Genomic DNA, 25,063 nt, shown 5'->3' with positions numbered 1-25,063 from the left:
AGGAGGTTGGTGCTAGTGGGACAGGGGGTCATGAATGGGATATTAAGGCAGAGGTGAGCTGTAGAGCTACATGAGGAGGGGAAGCTGCCAGTCACCCTGTGCAGGTGCAGCACAGTCTAAAGTAGCTGATGGATCTGAGTAGTCCTGCCGGCTTTTGCAGCTGTAAGACAGACAACTGTTCTTGTAATTCATCATAACCTCTTTCTCATTTAAACTGTGTGACAGTTTAATTTGTCCTATTACTCTTTAGGGGAAAAAAAAAGTCCTTTTTACTGTAGGGTAGGGAAATATCACATGCACACCTAGCAGAATGGGATCTCAATCCCTGATCACCACCTCTAGGTGCTCCCACAATAAGGATACTACAACATATGAGATGCTACAGTAGTGAGAGATGGAAAGATGTGGTTGTTTAGTTACAGGGAGTCCCTCTCTCCTCCGCCAAAACGGTCAAACACTTCAGGAACAAATTTCAAAATGGAATCATTTTAAAATATGTTTTCTCTTCAAAAGCTGACAAATATTTGTCACAAAAATCATAGAAAGTTCAGCTACCTTCCGAGGTGTTAATCTGTAGATTAAATTAATCAAAGAAAGATCTTAATCCCACTTCAACTACAAGTCTCAATACCTTGGCTATTCAGTCTCTACCAACATCCACATAATCCACCTGCCTCAAAAATAAAGGATTCTTCTTCCTCTCCTTTGGCTTATTGTGCTTCCATATTTATGAAGAGGGCTTTCAGACCAGCATTTATTATTTTTATTTCATTGGACAGGATCATGTTTTATTTCATGTCTGTACTACAAAATAACTTCACTGCTATAATAAAAGAGGAAGCGCAATTAAAGATAGAAGTTGGAAACATTACCAGTAACTTGAATTTGCAGATGTAAGATCTACTATCTAACTAGTTTGCTTGAAATGTTCCCAAAGGAGGCTACTTGTATGCAACATAAGCATCACCAAGGGGCAATGTGAAGACATGTAGCTCATTATAGAAAACAAAGTTCTGATACAGAGCAGCCTGTTTGACAAGCTTCTCAATGGTTCATCCTAATCAAATAGCTGTGACCTAGTGTCAAGAAGCCAGAATTAGCAGAATTCCAGAAAGGGTCCATTTAATTTTGGGATCCTCCAGAAAATAAAAGAATTTTGGAGCTTGTTGAGGCAAGTTTTAAATACTGAGAAATTCCTCAGGTTATAATTATCTTCACGCTGTATTAACACAGTACAGCAGGCTGTACTGTGGATTTTATTCCAAAGTTAATTTATTTAAACTACAATCTGCTCCATAATTACTGCTGAAAACTGCCTGAGTGGTTAGTGCCACCAAAAGCCAATGGATCATCCAAAATATTCCATCTCTACTGAACTCCAAGTTGAACCCCTTCCCAACACTGCAAAATATTTTCTCTAACACTAGAGTCAGCTTGTTGATAGGACAGTCATAAAAATTTAGTACATCCTGAATCACTAATCACCATACACATATATACAGACTAAGAGTTTGGAAAGGTTTTAGCTGAGCAGGACAATGTATTGCAAACATGTTATGCATGTTTGGTGGAAGCCATCTTATTTTTTTATTACTGTTAATTGCCTCTAGTTCCAGTTTATAATGGAAGCATCCAAGAAATCCCTATCAGCCTTTTACAACCTTAAAAGTTAGAATGTATTTTCAATTATGGTATTTAAAATAAAATCAAAAGCTCTGTATCACAAGCCTTTTAATTAACGTTTTTGTAGAAAAAAAGTGATTGTTTTAGTTTGAGCCACCAAATAGTTGTAAGTTACCCTTTTCTGACAGCTTTGATAACACCCCTTCCCCCCCCCCCACACACTAGCTAAACTGAAGGTAAAGCTTTAGACCTTTATCCCCAAATGTTTGTACAATTCAACCTCTTTTTTTCAATTTAATTTTAAAAACAGAACAAACAAAAGCTTCTATACTAAGTGTGTTTATTTCTAAGAACCTACTTCTTTGGACTGAGTTTATTCCAGACTTAGGGCTTGTCTATAAGTGCATTAGTCTGTGCTAAAATATGTGAAATTCTAGTGTGCACTAACATGTCATGCACTAACTGGCCTATATGGACCCTGATGGCACACTCAAAGTCACTTGGTGTACTGTAGTGTCCAGTTTCCAGGGCCTACATTAATATGCACTAGGAGACATTTAGAGTGTGCCAGTGGTGTCCATATGGGCCAGTTAGTGCCTGACACACTAGCACAAACTGGAATATATACCCCCTCTAGTGCAGACTAATGCACCATGTAGAAAAACCTTTGAGAAAACTCAAACACAGTGGATCGAAAACAGTAAATTGGAAGCAAATAACAGACCAACTCCCTCAATAAGTCTTAAGAACTACTTTGTATAGTAAGGGAATAATGGAGATTTTTCTAAGAAAAAATAACCAAGTACCATAAAATAAAGCTTAACAAAATATAGTGCTACAACTGTTTCAGGAAATCCAGTAGATGTAATCAACAACTGACTTACCTATACACTTCCTGTGAAACACACTCATAGAGTTCCTCAGCAGTAAATTTTATGCTGGCATTTATCTAAAATGAAAGAAAAAAAGAGTTATTTAGGATCACATACTTATGAAAACCACATGGGTGACATAACATATATTGGACCTAATGTTTACACACCTAACTAGAAGGATCTCAAGTCTAGACAATGGGAAAAGAATTGAAGCCAGACTATATAGTACGGACCAAGTATTCCCTATTCAGAATGATAGGGCAAAACAATCTAGAGCTAACAATGCAAGTATCATCTTGGTTTTATTTAATAGCATTTTTATAGCAGCTTCCAGATAACTCTAGTACAGAAAGAATCATCCCCACAATTCCATAGCAAAAGATTTATAGAATTTGGAGCTCTGACATTCATAAACAAATATACTAAGCATATACAATGGACATGAAAATAATGCATCCTGTAACCAAAATGCCTATATTCTGTATACGGGGTACATATATTTTTTGAATGCCCGTACTGATATAGAGCCATTAGGCCTTTATTTCAAGTGTCCTATAGTGTCCTTGAGCTGTTATCAACAGAACAATATTTTCTATTTTACAGGTTTAGCAGGATAGGAGAGAGACATTGTGCTTTGTAACAGGATTTTTAAGGATGTTGAAGTGGCTCCTAGAGGCAGATTTTTTTTTTTAAATAAAATAAATGACCAATATAAACACAGTTCTGAATTTCAGGTTTCATATAAATATTCCAAAACACTCCAATGCCACATACTTGTTTTTCTGTTTGGGTCCTTAGATTGCTGTTTTGGGTCCACAATTTTAAAGGGAAAAAAATTCAAATAATGGATAGGAGCGACCTAGCTACAATAGGCACAGTTGACGTTTAGGGGTCATCTTTCTGTAACTGCTGATCCATGTGGTTGTGGTGAGGGTTTTTATTTATATTCTAGTAGGTCTTAGAGGTTCCAAGCAAGACTGAAACCCAATTGTGCTAAGAACTGTACAAAACATACAGATAGGGCAGTAGCCCTGACGAGCTTACAAATGTACCTATAGCATCACTCATTGTATAACCCTGGAAAACTAGCTGCAAAAAACAGCTAATGTACATTGATTCCTTAAACTTAGTGGCCAACTGGGTGCTGTTATGACAAGTTTAGTCTTTAAAAATAACTCATTTTATTCTGAATGTAGCTCTATTAGAATGAGCAACACAACCAGAAGATAGATAACTGGTGATTCCAATGCTAGAATTGAATGTCATCCCTAGAGTTAAGTTTTTCAAAGTAACTAAGTAATTTTATTACAAATCTTACATACATTATTTGTACTCTGTATGAAAATATATTCCTAAGTTTTGATATTTCCACACGTGATGTACCCAATTTCAAAATAAGGAATTAAAAAAGTTATCTAAAAATCAACAAATCTAGAAGTTAGGAACCTAGACAACAACAAAACAAGTAACACATGCAATACATTACCAGGAAAGTGACTGAAATGAAGAACATAGGAGTGGACTATAATTTTATTAATGGGGAAAACAAGCACACATGTTGAGCCTCACTCAGGGTCACACAGCCCATTTCTATGGAAGAGTCAGGAATAGAACCCAGATCTCCCAATTCTGCATCCTCAGCTGTAGTCACAACATCCTTTCCTATTTTACAGGAATTTTTAATTTGTTTCTGAAATATTTTATTCCCTTGCATAGTGTAGATATTCACATATATTCTAAGAAGATATAGTTTGATTTCATAGTGTGTTGTGTTAATGCTGTTTTTAGGAACACTGTCATTTATGTTAACGAGTGCCAGCAAGCCATCACTTATGTGGAAGTGGCTATCAACACAGGTACTCACTTTCAAACACATTTTATCTAAAGTCCTACTGGTGATCTCAGATGATCTTAATTTCTCTAAATTGAAGGCCTCAGGCCCCATATGACTGCCTAATGGACTAAGTCAGTAATATTTTTATAAATTATTAGACTGGTGATGAGTGTAAATTTTATAGACTTCCCTGTAATGAGTTTATAATAAACCAGTGTCCTAAATTTCAAGGCTGCAGCTTAAACAGGTACCTGAATGGTTGGAGTCCCATTAGAAAGTCCAATGACCTCTGATCAAAAGAAATAAGTTCATATTTTTCCCCCTTGGCCATTATTGGTCATAAAGTCTAAGAGTACCAAATTTCACAATTCTAGCTCAATTGGAACATGAATGGTAGCTTTATCAGTTAGGCTACTCACTACATTTGCCTGTAGTATGACATTTGGGGATTTTTAAGAGCAGGTTAGACAAACACTTGTCAGGGATGGTCTAGATAATACTTAGGCCTTGGCTACACTGGCGCTTTACAGCGCTGCAACTTTCTCGCTCCGGGGTGTGAAAAAAACATCCCCCTGAGCGCTGCAAGATACAGCACTGTAAAGTGCCAGTGTAAACAGTGCCGCAGAGCTGGGAGCCGCGCTCCCAGCGCTGCAAGCTAATCCCCATGAGGAGGTGGAGTACGTGCAGCGCTGGGAGAGCTCTCTCCCAGTGCTGGTGCTGCGACCACACTCACACTTCAAAGCGTTGCCACAGCACCGCTCCCGCAGCAGCGCTTTGAAGTTTCGAGTGTAGCCAAGCCCTCAGTCCGGCCTTGAGTGCAGGGGGCTGGACTAGATGACCTCTTGAGGTCCCTTCCAGTCCTATGATTCATCTTTATTATACATTTCCATTAAAGATTTTCAAAAAGATAAATTTCTTACCTCATTACTGATTAGGAAGTTATAGAGTGTCCAAATGTCTTGAAAACTACTGTTAGGGGTCAAAACTCTAAAAAAGAAAAAGAAAAAAAGTTTAAAAGATGGTTTGTAGAAGAGCAAAAATACCCTGGAATGATATACATCTACATTACTAAGATACAGAAAAGCCGCACTGTGTAAAAATTCTAATTAGTTCCAGAACAAAACAAAAAAGAACACTCACAGTTATTTCTGATTGCTGATATTTCCTCCCCCTCCCCCAATTAAAAGAACTAAAGGAGTTTATTCTCTTAGTGGGAAAGTTCTAGAAAAGTTTTTCCCAATTAAAAATTCTAATGCAGTTTACACATCAGCCAGTTCACTACCTAGAAGGGGGCGGGGGAGGAACAGCATATAACTAAAAGACTTTTGTTTCTCACTAGCAAAGCCTCTCTTGTGTCAAGAGAGGGCAACAGAAAGTTGACATACAATGCAAAACTTTCCCACACTTCAAAACAAAACAAGGAAGGACTAGGTACAGTTTGAATTTTTCCTGCATACTTCCCATTTATGGATGGAGAATTGGGTATTTTAGTTTAGGGCGGTTTGGGGGTGGAAAGAAGAGGAGAAATGGGACTGGTGAACAGACTGACATGCCAAGTTACTGATTCTTTTATTCATCCACAGAACACACAGTACTGTCAACAGCACTTCAAGTTTTCCCATAGAGTTTACTCATGTATTTTATACCACAAACAGAGATATCACCTGTGGGAGCAAGACTGGTAGTTCAGTCTGTCCATAACCATTCAGTCCTTGGCAATCTCAGCTGAAGGATCAACAAAGGTACTTTATCAGTTCCAAGGGCTGATCTACACTACACAGTTGCGGTCTCCCCACCCCCCTTCCAGCAGGCAGCCAGCCCCGCGGTGCGTTCCGGTCTCCCCCCTCCCTTCCAGCAGGTAGCCAGCCCCGCGGTGCGTTCCGGTCTCCCCCCTCCCTTCCAGCAGGTAGCCAGCCCCGCGGTGCGTTCCGGTTTCCCCCCTCCCTTCCAGCAGGTAGCCAGCCCCACGGTGCGTTCCAGTTTCCCCCCTCCCTTCCAGCAGGTAGCCAGCCCCGCGGTGCGTTCCGGTCTCCCCCCCCCCTTCCAGCAGGTAGCCAGCCCCGCGGTGCGTTCCCCCCGCCTCCAGCAGGCCGGCAGTTCCGCGGACCGCTCCCCCCTGCCAGCAGCTCGCCAGCTTCATGTTCCCTACTGTCCCCTGTGCAGGCCACCAGCTACCTCCTCTACCCAGTGCAGATAAACCTCAGTGAGCCATCAGTCAGTTCCCCCTCCCAGGTGAAGTCGGGGCAGAAACACTCACCCCATTGCTCACCATGCCTTTGCTTCCCTGGCCTCTGTGTGCTATGTTAGGTATGTGGGAATGATGCTACAAAAAGTCTACAAACTCCTTCACTGTGTGATAATAAACAATGTAGCCTCTGTGTATTACATGTTTCTATCTATGTTTTTTTTTAGTGACCTTGACTAATGCAGCCTGATCACCGGCCTCACATCGCTTGCAGAACTTGAGAAAAAATCCGCGAAAATCAAAAGAAGAATTGATCAAAGCAGTTATGAATCACTACAACAGAGAAAGTAGGAAGACACAGGAATGGAGAGAGAAAAGGTATGAGTGGAGGCAAACACAAAGCAGGAGAAAGGAATTGGCTACCAAAAAAACCTCAAAGCACATGATAAGCCTCCTGGCTCGCCAAACTGACTCTTTCGAGTCTCTCGTAGCCATGCAGGCAGATCTGTACCGTGGTAACCCACAACCCTCCCAAAGCTCTCTTTCTTGTTCCCCAGTATTTGCACAAAACACCTTTCTCCAGCAGCCAGTCAGTTTCTTATTACCCCCAGCTACCCCCAACACCTGTACGATCACCTACTAGCCCTGATAACTACAATCCTTACCCTGTGCACTCCACTCCCATTACTCTGCAGCATAGTAATCCTGAAGTGCAGCAGACATTGAACAGCAATCCAAACAGGACATATTCAAACCTCTGAATGTACAGTCCACCACCCTAACACCCCTGGCCTTTTATGTACTGTACTTTGAATAAAGGATTTTATGGCTTTTACAATACTTTTTATTATTGCAGAAAGTGGTAAATACTGTACCCCAAGGTAAAAAGGAGCACAGCAAAGGCACCAAACATTACTGTTGGCTCTCAGCATCAAATTGCTCCCTTAAGGCATCCCTAATCCTTGAAGCCCTTTCCTGGGCCTCTCTAGTAGCCCTGCTCTCTGGCTGTGCAAATTCAGCCTCTAGGCGTCGAACCTTGGAGGTCCATTCCTCACTGAATCTTTCACCCTTCCCTTCACAAATATATGAAGGGTACAGCACGCGGATATAACAGCGGAGATGCTGCTTTCCCCCAAATCTAGCTTCCCATAAAGACACCTCCAGCGGGCTTTCAAACGGCCAAAAGCACACTCCACAGTCATTCTGCACCGGCTCAGCCTGTAGTTGAACCGGTCCTTGCTCCTGTCAAGCTTCCCTGTATACGGTTTCATGAGCCAAGGCATTAAGGGGTAAGCGGGGTCTCCAAGGATCACAGTGGGCATTTCGACGTCCCCTACTGTGATCTTGCGGTCTGGGAAAAAAGTCCCGGCCCTCAGCTTCCTGAACAGGGCACTGTTCCAAAAGATGCGTGCATCATGCACTTTTCCGGGCCATCCTGAGTAAAATGTCAGTGAAACGCCCATGGTGATCCACAAGCGCTTGCAGAACCACGGAGAAATACCCCTTGCGATTAACGTACTCTGATGCCAGGTGGGGTGGTGACAGAATAGGAATATGCATCCCATCTATTGCCCCTCCATAGTTAGGGAAACCCATTTGTGCAAATTCATCCACAATGTCCTGCACGTTCCCCAGAGTCACAGTTCTTCTTAGCAGGGTGCGATTAATGGCTGTGCAAACTTGCATCAGCACCATTCCAACGGTCGACTTTCCCACTCCAAACTGGTTCGCCACCGATCGGTAGCTGTCTGGAGTTGCCAGCTTCCAGATTGCAATAGCCACCCGCTTCTCCACTGGCAGGGCAGCTCTCAATCTCGTGTCCCTGCGCCGCAGGGTAGGGACGAGCTCAGCACACAGTCCCATGAAAGTGGCTTTTCTCATCTGAAAGTTCTGCAGCCACTGCTCGTCATCCCAGGCTTGCAGGACAATGTGATCCCACCACTCAGTGCTGGTTTCCCGAGCCCAAAGGCGCCGTTCCACGGTGCTGAGCACGTCTGTTACTGCCACAAGCAATTGAGTGTCTTGAGCGTCAGGCGTTTCAATATCATCGTCTGACTCCTCACTGTCACTTTGCAGCTGAAGGAATAGCTCCACTGCCATGCGTGATGTGCTGGCAACATTCATCAGCAAGGTCCTCAGCAGCTCAGGCTCCATTTGTAACAGAAATCTCAGAAATCGTGCTGCAGACTCACAATGCCGCCAAACTGCTCGGAATGTGTAGCAAAGCACCACGGGGCATTGGAACAGGAAGCGGAAAGACCCGCACACTTCCTTCCCATTCCCACAAGCCACAGCGCCAAAATGGGACGAGGTGCTCTGTGGGATAGCTGCCCACAATGCACCACTCCCAACAGCGCTGCAAGTGCTGCAAATGTGGCCACACTGCAGCGCTGGTAGCTGTCAGTGTGGCCACACTGCAGCGCTGGCCCTACACAGCTGTACGAACACTGCTGTAACTACCAGCGCTGCAGAACTGTAAGTGTAGCCATGGCCTGTGTGAAGTTGACAAGAAAGCTGGGGAGTTAGAGATCAGCTGCCCCTCACTCTCCTGGAGAATGCCTCCCCCGCTTTCCTGGCCAGGAGCCATGGCGAGAAGCCCAGGTAATGCCCCTCACCCCCTGCTGGAAGCCAGGCAGCTGTGTCAATTTATGATTGGCCTATGAAAATGATGGAACGGATAGACACACTGAAGAGGAGGGAGGGAAAAACGAAAGGATGGATAGAAGCAAGGAAGGCAGGAGGAATTAAGCTAGAAGCAAAGGGACTGTAGGGGGCAGATGGAAGGGGAAGTCAGAACTAAACAGCCAGAGAACAAAGAAAGAACATCCATACAGTAGCTCAAACTGAAAGCAGAGAGTCTGGTTCCTGCCTGGGTAGGGCTGTAGGACTGACTGCAGCCCAGAGTGCTGTTCACCCTTCCTCAGCCCATGTGGCTGGGGGAGCGGTCATGGGGACTGTTTTACATCTGCTGCCCCCAGGACGAAGGGGAAAATCATGGGAAGGGGAAAATCATGCTGGGCCTAACCCTGCCCCTGCTCTGTTGACAAAGTTTCTGCCAAATGAATGTCCTGTGTATATTACAAGAACTATACTGGGATCTGCGCTATGAGATCTGCCTATAAATCAACACTTTAGTGCTGTTTTGACACATCTCTGGAAACGAACTGCTGCTAGATAAGTGGTATAAGATAAAAGGGTTTGGTTTTGTGAAACACTGGCCTTTTTTATGGAGAGAAAGAGCTATACCAGGGTCTCTCAAACTGGGGTACGTGGACCCCTGGGGGTCCACAAGGGTACTCCAGGGGGGCCACAAGTCATGTCCAGGGCCATCAACACCACTGATCAATGCCTCTCCCTCTCTCCCAGTACCTCCTGCATGCCACGGAATTGCTGTTCAGTGGCATGCAAGAGACGCTGGGAGAGAGGGGGAGGCATTGGGTGAGGGGGCATGCTTGGGTGAGGGGGTGGAGTGGTGGCAAGGCCTGAAGCTCAGCAACAGGCTTGGGGGATCCGTGAAAATTTTAAAATCAAAATGGGGGTCCTCGGGTGGCGTATGTTTGAGAATTGCTGGGCTATACAATTTGGAGGACCTCCATCTCAGCAGAAGGGGAACCTATTTTCTAGGTGACAGGCTGGTTAGACTACTTAGGGTGGCATTAAAATAACAAAAAGACAGGGTGAAAAGGGGGAACAAATGAACACATTTAGTACAAAATCAAGACATTGAGAACAAAATTAATCAAGGGATCTGAAGAGAAATTCTTTAGTTGCTTACACATGAATGCCAGGAGCCTGGGTAATGAGAAGAATTGAAATTGGTCATTTATGAGCTTAAATTTCACCAAGTTGGCATTATTGAAACCTGGTAGGAAAATTGATATGATTGGAGTGTTAAAAAAATCAATGGTTATAAGCTATTTAGGGGGGATTGAGTGGGCAACAGGGGAAAGGGAGTAGCACTCTAAGTCAAAAATTACCTTACCTTTTTTCTGAGTCACTGACCACTCAGAAACAAGTGATCTTGGGTGCTTATGGATCAAGGTCTTAACAAATAAAGCACAAAATGGGGGTACTAATTAGTGTCTGCCATAGACAACCAAAAAAACACCCACCCCAAACCTGGATATGGTTAAGTAGGAGAAAAAAACTGCACTGAGTGACATTCTGGAGGTCTCATGCTGCCAGCACTAAAAAAATTCAGAATTCCCAAATGTTACAGATGACAATTCCTAACTCCAATCCAATATGGGGAAAGTGTGAGAGAGAGAAACAAACACATCATATGAGAGAGAGAACCACACACACTTTCCCCATATTGGATTGGAGTTAGGAATTGTCATCTGTGAACTTTCGCGGGTGAATACCCACTTCGTCACATGCATCTGACGAAGTGGGTATTCACCCACGAAAGCTCATGCTCCAAAACGTCTGTTAGTCTATAAGGTGCCACAGGATTCTTTGCTGCTTTTACAGATCCAGACTAACATGGCTACCTCTCTCTGGGAACTATTAGATTTTACTAAAATGCACAAAAAGCTATGATCTCACCATCAAGAGAAAAGGCTACACTGCTTAAAAAAACAAGTTGGCTTAAAGGGGGAAGTAAAAGTAGTTATATATTAAAAAAAGGGGGAGGGGGAGGTTAAATCCAGATTGGATGTTTTCCAACAGACGTACTGCAGTTTAAACAGGAATTGATTTGAGGAAGCTCTATGGCCTGTTATGCAGGAGGTCAGACTAGATGATCACAACAGTCCCTTCAGGCCTTAATCTAGGAATATAAATCTATAAAACAGTCAGTCTGAATAAACTGCTCAAGACAGTACAGAATTTTCAAGTTAAAGCAACCGGTTTTACTCACTGAAGAAACATTACATGAACTTAGAAGTTATGCTAGACACATATTCACAATAATTTCTCCCACATGAATTCTTTAGAAGTCAGTCTTCTTCCTAAATGTGCTTATTACTGTTTCCAACTAAAATTAAAAAAGGTCTTGGACCAGAATTCCTGCAAAAAAATTCTAAATGTGTTTCTAGGATAAGGCAGTCATTTTAAAGAATGGCAATTAAAAGAACATAATCAACTATCTATTGTTTTTTTTAAAAATGCCCCATTTCTTCCCTTCTCTGCAACCACTTTTGTTCTTTAAAATTACATTTTCTGTTTTAGTCAGGGCCGGTGCCCCATTTAGGCGACCTAGGCAATCACCTAGGGCGCCAGGATTATTGGGGGGCGGCATTTTGCAGGGGGGGGGCAGCAGGCGGCTCCGGTTGACCTGCCGCAGGCGTGCCTGCGGAGGATCTGCTGGTCCCGCAGCTCTGGTGGACCTCCCGCAGGCACGCCTGCGGCAGGTCCATGGGAGCCACGGGAGCAGCGCGCGGGGCGGCAGGAGCAGTGCGCAGGGTGGTGAAATGACTGTGCGCCTAGGGTGCCAAAAACGCTGGCGCCAGTCCTGGTTTTAGTAGGAGATGTACATTAATCAAACTCTTAGATCCAAAAGCCATCTGAAACCTGGAATATTTGGATTAAATTCTTATATCAAAATCACTTTATTCTCTCAACTTTGTAGCTCAGGCTCATCTCTATTTTCAGTAGTTCTCCTCAGCCATGGAAAGGTATCTAAAAGCAACCTCCAACAATCCCATAAGACATTGAGTGAATGAGTTCTTCTATTCAAAATTCTTATTGTGAACTAGAACCATTAGTTGTGTGACCAACTGTAATATTAAATTACTTTATCTCTATTCCCAACATTAAATGGTAAGCACAAAAAAAAAGTGAAGCGTGGAAAACCATTGTGTCAACTGTAAACTTAGCTATCCTGAAAACACAAGGGTTACATCCAACCAAATAATAAATGGGGACATGCAGCAGAATTTAGATCCAGCTCCAAACTTCCCGAAGAAGTTCAGACTGGGGAAGTATGGGAAAGGAAGTTGAAGATGGGAATGCTGATTGAACCGGAAGCTTTCTTGCCTTTCAGAGATTTTAGGATTTGCACTTGAACAACCTTTAACTGTTAACTAACTTTTTCCTAGTGGGGATATAACAATACGGACATACAACCTGTTCTGGGGTGAAATAGAAACCTTAACAGCACATAGCAATGCTACATCTTCAAGAGTCGCGCATAAGTGAAGAACATCATACCAAACAGAACTGAGATTTTTTGGCCGATAATATTATGCACAGACTGAAATCTGGCCAACACACTGGGTTTAACAGCACTGCAAAAAAGAGCACCACAGGATTTTTTTAAAAAACCGACCACAAGTGGCCAGGGCCTCCAGTTTTACATCCTATGAAATACAGAAACTCTACAGCACAATGTGCTGAACTACCACTGCGCTGAGGCACTGATTACGTAAGTGTAAATTTAAGAACGACAACGTTTTCCTACACCACCTGGATTTTCTCTGGAGGTTTTTCATCCAACCATTGTTCTGGCTAGACCTGCTTAGTTTGAGAGAATTTTCACTGAAATAATTATAACTACGCACTTGTGTGCCAATAGATGTAACAAAAAATACAGCCTTCAAAACATCACTGGTGTGTGTATAGTAGTACCTCAGAGTTATGAACACCAGAGTTACAAACTGACCAGTCAACCACACACGCCTCATTTGGAACCGGAAACACACAATCAGGCAGCAGCAGAGACAAAAAAAAGTAAATACAGTACAGTACTGTGTTCAACAAAAACTACTAAAAAAGAAAAAAAAGGAAAGTTTAAAAAAAGACTTAAGTTAAGGAAACTGTTTCTGTGCCTCTTTCATTTAAATGAAGATGATTAAAAGCAGCATTTTTCTTCTGCATAGTAAAGTTTCAAAGCAGTATTAAGTCAATGTTGAGCTGTAAACTCAAACTACCATAACATTTTGTTCAAATTTATGAACATTTCAGAGTTATTAACAACCTCCATTCCCAAGGTATTCGTAAGTGAGGTTCTACTGTACTTATACCATGCATCTTGTGTTCTGCACAAAATCCCTACTTTCAGTTTCCATGTCAATTACTAGCTTCCAATGACAGCCAAAGGCCTTTAAACTTTTTGTACAACAATGCTGTTTATAGTTCATTGTATTCAAAATATAAATCTCTGTCTTCCTGTCTTGCGTGATTCCTGCTACTGACTACAATGGCACGTGGCCCATTGGCAACTGCCAGTAGCAAAAATCCCCAACTACTGGAGATGGGACACCGGCTGGGAAGGATTCTGATTTACTACAGAGAATTATTTCCCAGGTATCTGCATGGTGGGTCTTTCCCACATTCCCAGGGTCTAACTGATTCCTTCCCAACACCAAATATGGCAATTTCCCCTTGGGTCAGATTGGCAAAGACCCTGGGTTTTTTTTTGGCTTCCTCTGCAGCACGGGGCACGGGTCACTTGCAGGTTTAAATTAATGTAAACAGTGAATTCTCTGTAACCTACAATCTTTAAACCATGATTTGGGGACTTTAGTAACTTAGGAGTCTATTTCATGTGTAGGTAATGTTCTGTGGTCTGCAATGTGCAGGCGGTCAGACTAGATGATCACAATGGTCCCTTCTGACCTTAAAGTCTGAGTCTGAGATCAAGGAATCTAAGATTGCTGTAGGATTTCCTTGGCTGGAAGAGTAGCAACAAGACTTCCAGAGTTAGCTTCTATTTCTTCCAAAAGTGTCTATTCAAGTCAAGTCAGGGAAGAGCTGTATTACAAACAGGACAATAGTCAGAGTTTTTTCCCCCCAGCACAAGACTATGGAAGATAGACCAACGAACATATTAACCAAGTAATCTCATACAGCAGAAATCACAGCCCATAACATTCACTCCGTATTTACAAACTGGAAATACAAAAATTTTTACATGTATTGAAAGTTAAAGAACAAAAAAGTCATTAGGTTGGCTCCATCTGGGCTGGCAACTGGTTTTGAGAGTCTCTATGCAGAAGCGAGATGTGCCTGGCACAATCCAGTTCCTACCTCACCAGTGACTTGGTTTTCCCAGACTCCCATAACACTCACCCATTCAGCTGCTGAGTGCAAAGGCACATAAGGCAACCAGTACAGAGGGCATAATAGGGTAACTGGATAGAGAAACAGAAAAAAAAAAATCTGATCTAGTTCCTTGCCTGCATGTACAACAGAACCACACCTGGGCTAACAACAAACAAAGGCTGAGAGAGAGGTGGGCTAACTGGGCACAGAGCAGATTAACAGTCAGCAGCTCATTACCAGAGCTATAAGGGGTTTATGCTTCCAAGAATTTGGCTCGCCACTGCCAGAGTCCTAGACAAAGACATAGGCTGCCTGAGGCCAAAACTGGGATCCATTCTTTATGGCGTGGCATCTATTATAGATAGAATTAAAAGACCAGATAAATCAAATACTAAATAGAACCTATTATATTTTGAAGCATTAACCTATTCACTACATCCATGAGATTAATCACCAATAAATTTGAACTTTAATTATTTAAGAATCCTACTTGACCAGAGGTAACAACCAATTCTACCCATCTTGGGCTTAAGATCTGGGTGGCTGAGCTGACTTCCGTGAATTTTGCGGCGCTGGTGTGGCTGACCCCAGGACCACTCCAGCAGCTGAGGAAGTCCAGGGGCCAGCCACACCGGCCATTGCTCTGGCAGCCAGTCCCCAGTGTTGCCCTAGAGCAGCGGTCCAGGATCAGCGTCGGCATTGCCCTGGGCCGCCCCACTCCCTGCAGCAGTAATCTTCAGGAGTGTCCCCTTGCAGCAGGTAAGATTTAGTCACAGGTATTTTTAGTAAAAAAAGTCATGGACAGGTTACTGGGCCATGACTTTGTTTATTGCCTGTGACCTGTCCATGACTTTTACTAAAATTATCCATGACTAAACTGTAGCCTTAACTATGAACAAGTTTGATATTACATAAATATTTATTTTTATTACGGTTCTTTCTTAGAACAGTTGATTCTACTTGTTGATTTCAGTTAGCAACCAATTTTTGTACATCTGCAAAAGCCCCCAAAAATTTTCAATTGAGTTAATTCCTCAGCATTCAACTTGATAGTCATTACTAGTGGAATAACATGTACATGTGTATTAATGATGCATTTTGAGGGGGATAAGTTTTACCATCCATCTAAATTCTTTGCATTTATTTGGCAGATTGGTCAAACACTTATCTTTTCCTCTCACGTATACATGTTGGTTTTACTCAGAAAATATTGTCCAAGGTTCAATAAAATCAATATACTTCCTAGTCTGATTTTAAGTCACTCCATTTCCAAGTAGGTTTAAATAAAAATCATAGTTAGTGTCCAAACTGTTGCAGAATACAACTGCTTCATGACAGTGATCATGCTCAATATCTCAGATTTTTCATAAGGAGTTTGCTAATACCAGATTATCCTCAGCCCCTATGTTTTAAATAAATGTTTCTATGGTAGGGTTTTTTAATATATTACAAATGGACCTTTTATATGCATCTTGTTAAAGGCATAGCTACTACAGACGGTCTTTCAGAAATACCATGTCAATGTCTAGCATCTTGCAAGGTACTAAACGACTGACGGTCATTTGTGATTTTAAAGCACCAAAGAACAGAAGAATCCTGTTTATGTCAGACTTGCAAATCCTGGCTAAAGAAATGCATAATGCTGCTAAGATGTTTCTAACAAGACTGAAACTATCAAAAGTTTAAATGCTGCAACCTGTGCAAGCCCTATCTCACTCACTCAAAGTGCAGGTATCCAGAACAATAACCACTTTATAGTCAAAACATATACACTGGAATTTAAATGGGTTATTGTTGGGTACAGAAAAAATAGCTATATAACAAACAGGCACAGCCTGAACATATGAAGCCATTCTTAATGCTATTCCATAGCTTTCAAGGGTTTTAGCTGCAATATATTCTCAAAAACAACTTCTCAACCGTTCTCTTTTGGTATCCTAAAGCAGAGAGAGTCTCTGGCAGCTTGGGTCATGCTGATTTTTAAATAATCAAATTAGTTTTCTACCATCCACATGTTGCAGTGGGGGAAGCACGGAGGACAAGAACCTCACCCCAGCTGCCCCCAGTCACCTGTTAAAACATGCATGCTGGAAACTTCACCAGCTCCATGCTGCAAACTGAGGAAAAATAAAAACACCAAACAACAGAAACCCCCCCACTATCTTCCCTTTTATTGACAGAGGGTTAAAAAGCTTCCATGCAATCAAGGCAAGCTCTCTAGTGAACCTGCATGTGCTGGTGGGTTAAGCAATCACTTGAAATGCACTAGGGCCTGAGGTCTATCCACACCTAATGACAGAAATGAAAAAGGTAGGTAAAAGACAGGCAGCAGGACCTACTCCTTTTGGGGAATTCTACGCTACTGTGCCTGTGCAGAATTCATGTCCCCAGCAGCTTTCTTTGCTTCCCTGATGAAAAATGACTTTGACAGGGAAGCAAAGGGAAACTGCAAGAGCAGCCATGCACCACTCCCTAGCAGCACAGGTACATCATTTCAGGCACCCAGAGCAGCTGATGGAGAGGTAAATCACCACAGGGCTAGGGACTCACCAACCAGTGGCTCCTACCCTGAGCCGGGATCAGCAGCTAGTCCCAGCTGGACTGGAGGCAGACAAGGACAGGACTTCCTCTTCCCCTGCAAAGAATGGCTGGGGTAGCGTCAGATCCACCCACAGAAACCTCCAACAGCTGCAGGAAGTTCAGCATCCTACCCTGCTTCCTTCCCCCATCATCACTCCTCAGCTGCAAGGGGAGGGATAACTGTATGGGGAGCTGCACCCCACCCACTCATCCTCCATGCATCCAGGCCTCCCATACCCAGACACCCCCACCAAGCCTCACCTGTACATCCTGAAACCCCCTAGCACTCCATTTCCAAACCCCACTGAACCTCAACTCCTGCATCTGGAGCCCTCTGCACCAAGACCCCCTGCCTCCAGACCCTGCACCCAGACCACCCTCCAGAGCTCCCTGCACTCAAACCCCCACCCTCTGACCCACATCCAGACTCCCATACCACTGACCCCCAACTAGTTGCACCCAGACCCCCACCCCAGCAAGCCCCACTTCCCCAGCACCCAGACTCCCCCACTGAGACTCCCACACTGACCCCCCTCCACTGAGCCCCAACCACCTTCACCTGGAAGCACCTGTAGAGTCCCATTGCCCCTGCACCTGGAACCCCCCCAATGAGCTTCTGTGCATCCAGATTCCCCACCTAGACCCCCCACTGATCTGCCTGCACCCAGATTGTTCCACACAAAACCCTCTAACCCCAAACCTGGACCCCGCCCCCGAGCCCCTTCACACTGCCTGGTTGAGCCTGCCTGCCTCACACCTGGTGAACCTAGCACAGAGGTGCAGGCCCCAGGGTGTTTCTGGGCCAGACCCAGGCCTTTGGCTGTGTCAAGGTCAGGTACAGCCTCACTACAGAGTCGGTTTCCCAGGGGTGGGGGTACTGCAGGGTGATCTCCCACCTTTGTGAAGCCAGTGGCATGGGCTCCCCACTGCCATGCTGGAGCCTCTGCATTTATTTATTGACAAATAAAACTTGCAGAATGTTGAAATATTGTGTGCAGAATTTTTTATTTTTTGGACCAGAATGCCCTCAGGAGTAAAGACCGCTTTAAAGTGAGGAACAGACCAGGAATAATCAATAGCCAGTATTAATATATATATCCAGGATTCCTGTTTAAGAACTAGAAACCATCCCAAACTTTTACACACCAGTTACCCAAACTAAATAAGCCATATTAGCAACAGCACTTTTTGCCAATATAAACTGCCCACAGTAGGAGGTTTGCTGGTATATCTTTATTGGCAAACCCTTGACGTGTAGACAAGCCTAATTCACTGGTTCTCAGTTGGAGCTGCTTCCTAGTTGTTAATTTCTCAGTCTGGTGGAGGAAAGGGTGGATCCAATGTTCCAGTTTGGACCATTTTTAAATAAAACTTGTTAGCTACTAAATTAGGTCCATGTTAGCCACCATAATCATACTTATTAATAAACACATTGATACAATGGTGTGGACTTAAACCTTACATGTGTCTATGCACAAGAACACACATTACATAAAACAGACACACCCACCCACCCACCCCATTTTGGCAGAAAAAACAAAAAATTTTTGCAGAAGCTTACTTTCACCTCCTCCTCGTGACCTCCGTGTATTGAGATGACAAATTTATAAAACAAGCAAACAAATTATCTCCAGAAAGAATCAGAATATACTAGTACTGAACTTTGATACCACAGCAAAGGAAACTGAGAGCAACAGTCTTCTAAAGGTATGAAGAAACCTTGGTTGCAAGATGACTCTAGAAAGGACATAGTGCTAAGAACAACGCTCTCCAAAATTGTATTTACTCTGTATCTGCTAGTGAGTAACTTTTTGTACCAGCCAACTTAGTTGTTTTTCTTCCATTAAGGCATTAAAATAAAGTTAAGAACCATTGTGTATTTTTAACACTATGTGCCTGATTTTCAGATAAGTTCCCACAGTTCCAGTTGAAGTCAATGGAAATTCTAGGTGCTCAACACGTCTGAAAAATCAGGTGCCATGTGTTTAAGAAATGAAATTCCAATCCTAGACTTCAATTTATTTTAATGTTTCCATCTCTAGATCTGCACTTTTTAGATACAACTCAAAAGCATTAAAAACAAAGATAGCACTTTTCCATTAAATGCTACTAGCATACTGAGAACAAGTTAAGAAAGTCAGGTCATTTAATGCAACCAAACATGCTCCATTACGTTCCACAAATGCACTGTTTAGGATTAGATGTTTAATATATGATGATGTCAATTTTTTTTGCCATAATGCATTATGATCAGTTAACAGATTTACTGTTAAAGCCTTGTTTGAAATAGTGAACTACTAAAAACAAAAAAACAAACAAAAAAAACAACCACCAATTTGAGAGAGAGAGAGTATTGTACTGAAAACATGCAGGCAATAATAGTTTCCTCACATAAAAATTCTCAAGGGGCCAGGACCGTGCATAAAAACATTTTTTTCTTTTAAAAAACTAGCTATACTTGCCAGATGAAGCTGCTGGCTCGCATAATCCCCTGTAGGAACCTTAAATGCTTCTCTGGTTTAAGATTTTTAAAGAATGGCTGATCTATTCATTTTTAGTAGCATGGTAACTGGAAGACAAAAAGCAACTAAGAATAAAATAACTTTCATAGGATTAAGTTGGTCTGGACCAACTATAGTTTTTATTACTATTGATATTAATATTTGGCACTTATATAGTGTCTCTCACCATAGCATCTCAAAGTGTTTATTATAACTTTTGGCTAAATTCACTGCTGAAGTAAGTAGATGCAACTCCAGTAAATGATTTTGGACCATTAAATCTAACACTCAACATTTACAGTGAGGTAAATAAGATAGGGAGAGTTAGTGGTTTCCTCATGACGCAGCAAATCAGTGTCAGAACTGAAAACAAAACAAAAAAAAGTCGTGCCTTTTATGTCTTATTCCAGCATTTCTCAAACTGGGGTCCCTGGACCCTGGGAGTCACCGAGGACTCTCCACAGGGTCCACGGGCCCTGCTGAAAAATTCCTCTCCCTCCCTCCCAGCATGCCAGAGAACCGGCTTCCTACTTGCCCTGACTCCATGCTGCTCCCGGAAACATCCGGCACATCCCTGCATCCTCTGAGGGGGGAAGGAGGAGGGTATCCTTCACACGCTGCTGTCATAACTCTCCTACTCAGATCTGAACCTTAGAGTTCAGAACATGAGAAGCTAGCATGAAACCTCCAAACTTAATTACCAGCTTGGATCTGATATCGCTGCCACCAGCCAGAAAAATTCCAGTGTCTGGCTCACTCTGGTCTCCCCAAAACCTTCCCTGGGGAACCCCAAGACTCAGATGCCCTGAGTCTCACCACAAAGGGAAATAACCCACTTCCCTTCCCCCTCTTTACCTCCTCCCAGATTTCCCCGCCCTGGGGACCCTAGGATACTCCCTGCTTCAAGTCCTTGAAACACAAGTACCGAGAGATCAAATCTCTCTCTCCCCTCACCCAGAGGGTATGCAAAGTCAGGCTTAGTAAATCTAACACAAAGAGATTTTCCCTTTCCCCCTGTCTTCTTCCTCCCACCAATTCCCTGGTGAGCTGCAGACTCAATCCCCTTGAGCCCCCACTAAAAAAAAATCCAACAGGTCTTAAAAAGAAAGCTTTATATAAAAAGAAAGGAAAAGACATAAAATGGTCTCTGTATCAAGGTGACAATATACAGGGTCAATTGCTTAACAGAAAAAATGAATAAACAGCCTTATCCAAAAAGAATACAATTTAACACATTCCAGCAACTACACACATGTAAATACAAAAAAAAACCCAAACAATATAAACCTATTGTCTTACTATCCTTGTACTTACAACTTGGAAACAGAAGATTAGAAAGCCTGGAGATAGAAAGATCACTCTCAGAGCTGAGAGGGTCACCGAACCAAGACAAAGAACAAAGAACTCACACCCCAAACTTCCCTCCACCCAGATTTGAAAAAGTCTTGTTTCCTGATTGGTCCTCTGGTCAGGTGTTTGGTTCCCTTTGTTAATCCTTTACAGGTAAAAGAACATTAACCCTTAGCTATCTGTTTATGACAGCTGCCTCCGCCTCCCAGTGCCAATTCCACAGTTCCCATTGGCTGGGAACTGCGGCCAATGGGAACTGTGGAGGTGCTGCACAAAGATCCCCTGCCTCTGCCCCTACCCCCCTGCCTACAAGCCACTGTCTGGGGGATGTGCCGATCGCTTTTGGGAGCCACCCCAGGTAAGTGCTGCACCCCTCACCCCCTCCCACACCCAAACTCCCCCCCCCCAGCCCACACCTCCTCTTGCAGCCCAACCCCCTGCCCCAGCCTAGTGAAAGTGAATGAGGATGGGGGAAGAGTGAGCAAGGGAGGAGGGATAGAGTGAGCAGGGGTGAAGCCTCAGAAGGGGTGGGGCAAGGCTGAGTGGGGCAGCTTGGGGGTCCCCCCAAAAATTTTAAATAAAAAAAAGGGGTCATCGAGGTGCTAAAGTTTGAGAACTGCTGTCCTATTCTAATGCAAGACACTCTAAAATATACAAATAATTTAGTTCACAGAGTAAGACTATATTTTAATCCAGCACAAGAGGAGTTACTGAAAGACAAACAAAATATCTAGAGGCAAGTGCTAATGTAACTTTACTTCCAATTCAAGCATATTGTTTCTCATAAATCCAAATCCTGCAAGGTATGCGGCATCTTATGAGATCAGATCATAGAGATGATTTACTTCTTTGTTATAAAGCACAATACTTTTCTTCTCCCGAAAAAAATCATAAAACAGCCCAATCTTACTCCACGTGAAACCGAAGGCGGTCTTTCTATGGACTTCAGTGAGGCACAATCCTGAAAACCATTTATTGTATGAATATGTCCACTGACTTTAGTGGGACTATTTGAAGTCTGAGAAAAGATTTACAAGATCAGGCCCTACCATAAGTACATTCAAGTACTTGACTCCAAAATAAACCCTAATACATGCAAAACTCTAAGCCAACTCTGAAAATTTAACAAATATCTGTGAAATAACCCTTTAGCATGTATTTCAAAATTATAAAAAATTGGCTTTAGAATATGCTTAGGAGAGAGGCTATTAGATTTCCACAGAACAATCAGCCCTGCTCCTCCTCAGTCAATGGAATTTTCTCAGCACCTCTACAACTTTAGTGATGTCCTTGAATTTAAAATATCTTTCATAACCTTCAGCATAAGGAACAGATGAAGCATTGAATGCTGGCAAAAAAGAAAGTTTAAGTACATTTGCTTGGCTTTACAATCTGGCTGAGAGTATTAACCTAAGGGGTTTAAAACCTTCTAGAAGATAAACATAGTAAAATGTTTTCTTTTATCAATTTAAAAATATGGATAGATAGAACAGTCCCTGTGAAAAAAAGCTATTCCGTTCTCATTCTTTGGCATGAGCAATTTTCATGTATTTATAGATACAGAACTGGCCTTTTGCATTGGGATACATTTGATGTCAAGTGGTTGATTTTACCGAACTGTTCTGCCTTGGAACAGTCCATGCTTTCCTTAGCAACTATCTCTGTTTAACATGGAAATGGAAACAGCACTGGTTCCAATTCATTTTCATTAAAATAGTGATTTTGTGCTGTACATGTTTAGAAATTAACAAAAGTAATGACACCACTGTGCATTTCCTGCAGGCCACTGAACTAAGGAAGTAATGGACTTTCATCTCTTACAAATCTGGGCCACATTCAAACTCAAAAACTGAAAGTGAAAAGTTTCATATCCCACAGCCAGTCAGTCCTGAGTGCGCTAAGGGTCAGATTTCCAAAAGAGTGCTGCTACCATTTTTACACCAAAGTAAGAAGCAAGATTTTCAGGAGTAGCAAGCACCCACAACTCCAACTGAAGTCAATGGGAGTTAAAGGAGTTCAATATTTCTAAAATTCAAGCACTGTTAAATTGATACAGTAGTATCACATCTATTAAATTTCCTGTATAAATATCACCACCACTTCATATTACTTAGTTTGTTGCAAACATGTCTGGTCAGAGACTCTCTTTTTGTTGTGGCTGTACACTGCTCAGCACAATTGCGTCCCGATTTCTGGCCGGGGTTTACTACTACTACCACCATTTTTATTGTAAAAACAAACAATCAAACAAACAAAATAAAAAAAAACCCCACATTCTATTCAATTAAACTCCTTAATTAAAAAAGTCAGACAATGAGTATGCCTTGCCCTGCAACTTGTCCATCTCAGAGTTTAATGGGCAGAAAGGACCAGCAGATCATCTAGTCTGACCTCTTACACAGAGGACCATACCAAATTCACGGCCATGAAAAACGAATCACGGACCATAAAAATCTGGTCTTTTGTGTGCTTTTACCCTATACAGATTTCAAGGGGGAGACCAGTGTTTCTCACATTGGGGGTCCTGACCCAAAAGGGAATGGGGGAGTGGGTCGCAAGGTTATTTTAAGGGGGAAATCACAGTATTGCCACCCTTTTTTCTGCATTGCCTTCAGAGTTGGGCAACTGGAGCGCGACGGCTGTTGGCCAGGCGCCCTGCCAGCAGCAGCACAGAAGTAAGGGTGGCAATACCATACCATGCCATCTTCACTTATGCGCCGCTGCTGGTGGAATTCAGCAATCACATGATTACACCCAAAGATACCTTAGAATATTATTTTTCTAGCTGTTTTCATAGGTGAACAGTCTTTGTTACCTTATGAAAGTAAAGACGATACTCAGACAAAGCATAACATTTTTGAATCTGCGTTTTTAGTCATTCTGTGGTCTTAAAAACAAAGGGCTCAATCTTGCCACCATTAATAATCCATACATAAAGTTCAACTGATTTTACTAGCATCAGGATCAAACATAGCTGGTTTTGACACTACTATTACAGCTGCATTATAGGTTTGCTAGAGTAGCCCTTGCTAGTTGTGATGCCAATCATGCCTCAAGTGTTTCTCTATGGCTTTGTCTATACTGGAAATCTGCCTTGACTTCAGTAACAGATGAAGCTGTATTAGTGAAAACCCAAAGGATAGACAAGCACAGCCACATCATTTGTGCCACCAGAGTATATCCATGTTTCAAACCAGGGCTCCACCAATGCAGATTTCAGCTTACCTTGTCTACACTTAGGGTTTACATTGATGTGGACATCAATGGCTGGTCATCAATTGCTGGAAAACAAGGCCCAAATTTATAGGGGACGGGGGAAATTGTTCCAAGAGATCCAAATGGCTAATCATTTAAATTTCTACAACAACTTCATATTCTTTTTTTTACTGACTGAGAAACCTCTTTCAAGTAAGTACAAGTAGTATATCTCTTCTTTACTAATTCTGAGATATCTGAGCACACAGTACATTACAGTTTAAAAAAAAGTTATGCACTCCGGTCTGCTAAAATGCTCACCTACGAATCCCTGTAAGAATATTATTCACAGCTGCCATCAGTTTCTGTAGGCCTAAAAACGCTTCTTCAAATGAAGATATCTTCGCAGTGGTGGGGGTGGTGATATTGTGATCCAGCTTCTGGAAAATTTCAGTACTAATATGAGGGCAAAAACAAGAGAAAACATTCTATCAGAAGAGGCCATTAAAAACACAGTCTTTTTCACCTCATATCACGGAAAACTAGAAATGCACAACGTCACAAATACTATATTTTGACTACCATAGACAAACACACGCACATTGTCTCACAAGGTCAAAAACAAATGTCAGGTACATCAGTGTTGTCCAAAACACGCACACAGGAGTACAAAGTTTTCATTTTGTTTGCATGCATTTTAGATAAGGTGCTTAAACAGGTAACAGAAGCCACCAATTCAATTGTTTTGTAAGTTAAAAAGGTAGATTTCTGATCACTTATTGTTACTTTAACAAATGTCATGTTGACATAGGACGTTCCAGCTGAGGCTTTCAAAACACTTTACAGAATAATTAAGTGGCACATTCCTATGAGTATGGAAAAGACCCTGGAGTGGTTATGCAAAGTGCTCACTGATGTGCTAGTCCCATTTTCT

At 42.4% G+C, this 25,063-nt stretch overlaps 1 protein-coding gene across 5 annotated transcripts in view; it reads right to left on the bottom strand.

Annotated features, from left to right (window-relative positions):
* SWT1 (SWT1 RNA endoribonuclease homolog) overlaps positions 1 to 25,063 on the bottom strand; it is a 105,845-nt gene that overhangs the window by 16,814 nt on the left and 63,968 nt on the right. For 4 of the 5 annotated variants that reach the window (XM_030572364.1, XM_030572368.1, XM_030572365.1 and 1 more), the window contains 3 exons: positions 24,451 to 24,585; positions 5,253 to 5,319; positions 2,508 to 2,572 (listed from right to left, as the gene is read on the bottom strand). In XM_030572364.1, the coding sequence (XP_030428224.1) occupies positions 2,508 to 2,572; positions 5,253 to 5,319; positions 24,451 to 24,585 (267 nt within the window). Of the gene's footprint in view, positions 1 to 2,507; positions 2,573 to 5,252; positions 5,320 to 24,159; positions 24,216 to 24,450; positions 24,586 to 25,063 lie in introns of those variants that run through there. The other variant, XM_030572369.1, reaches the window with a different exon arrangement.

The sequence above is a fragment of the Gopherus evgoodei genome, chromosome 8 (assembly GCF_007399415.2).
Source record: "Gopherus evgoodei ecotype Sinaloan lineage chromosome 8, rGopEvg1_v1.p, whole genome shotgun sequence".
NCBI classification, from domain to species: Eukaryota; Metazoa; Chordata; order Testudines; family Testudinidae; genus Gopherus; species Gopherus evgoodei.
The sequence above is the reverse complement of the archived record's forward strand: the minus strand, read 5'-3'. Positions and strand labels throughout refer to the sequence as shown.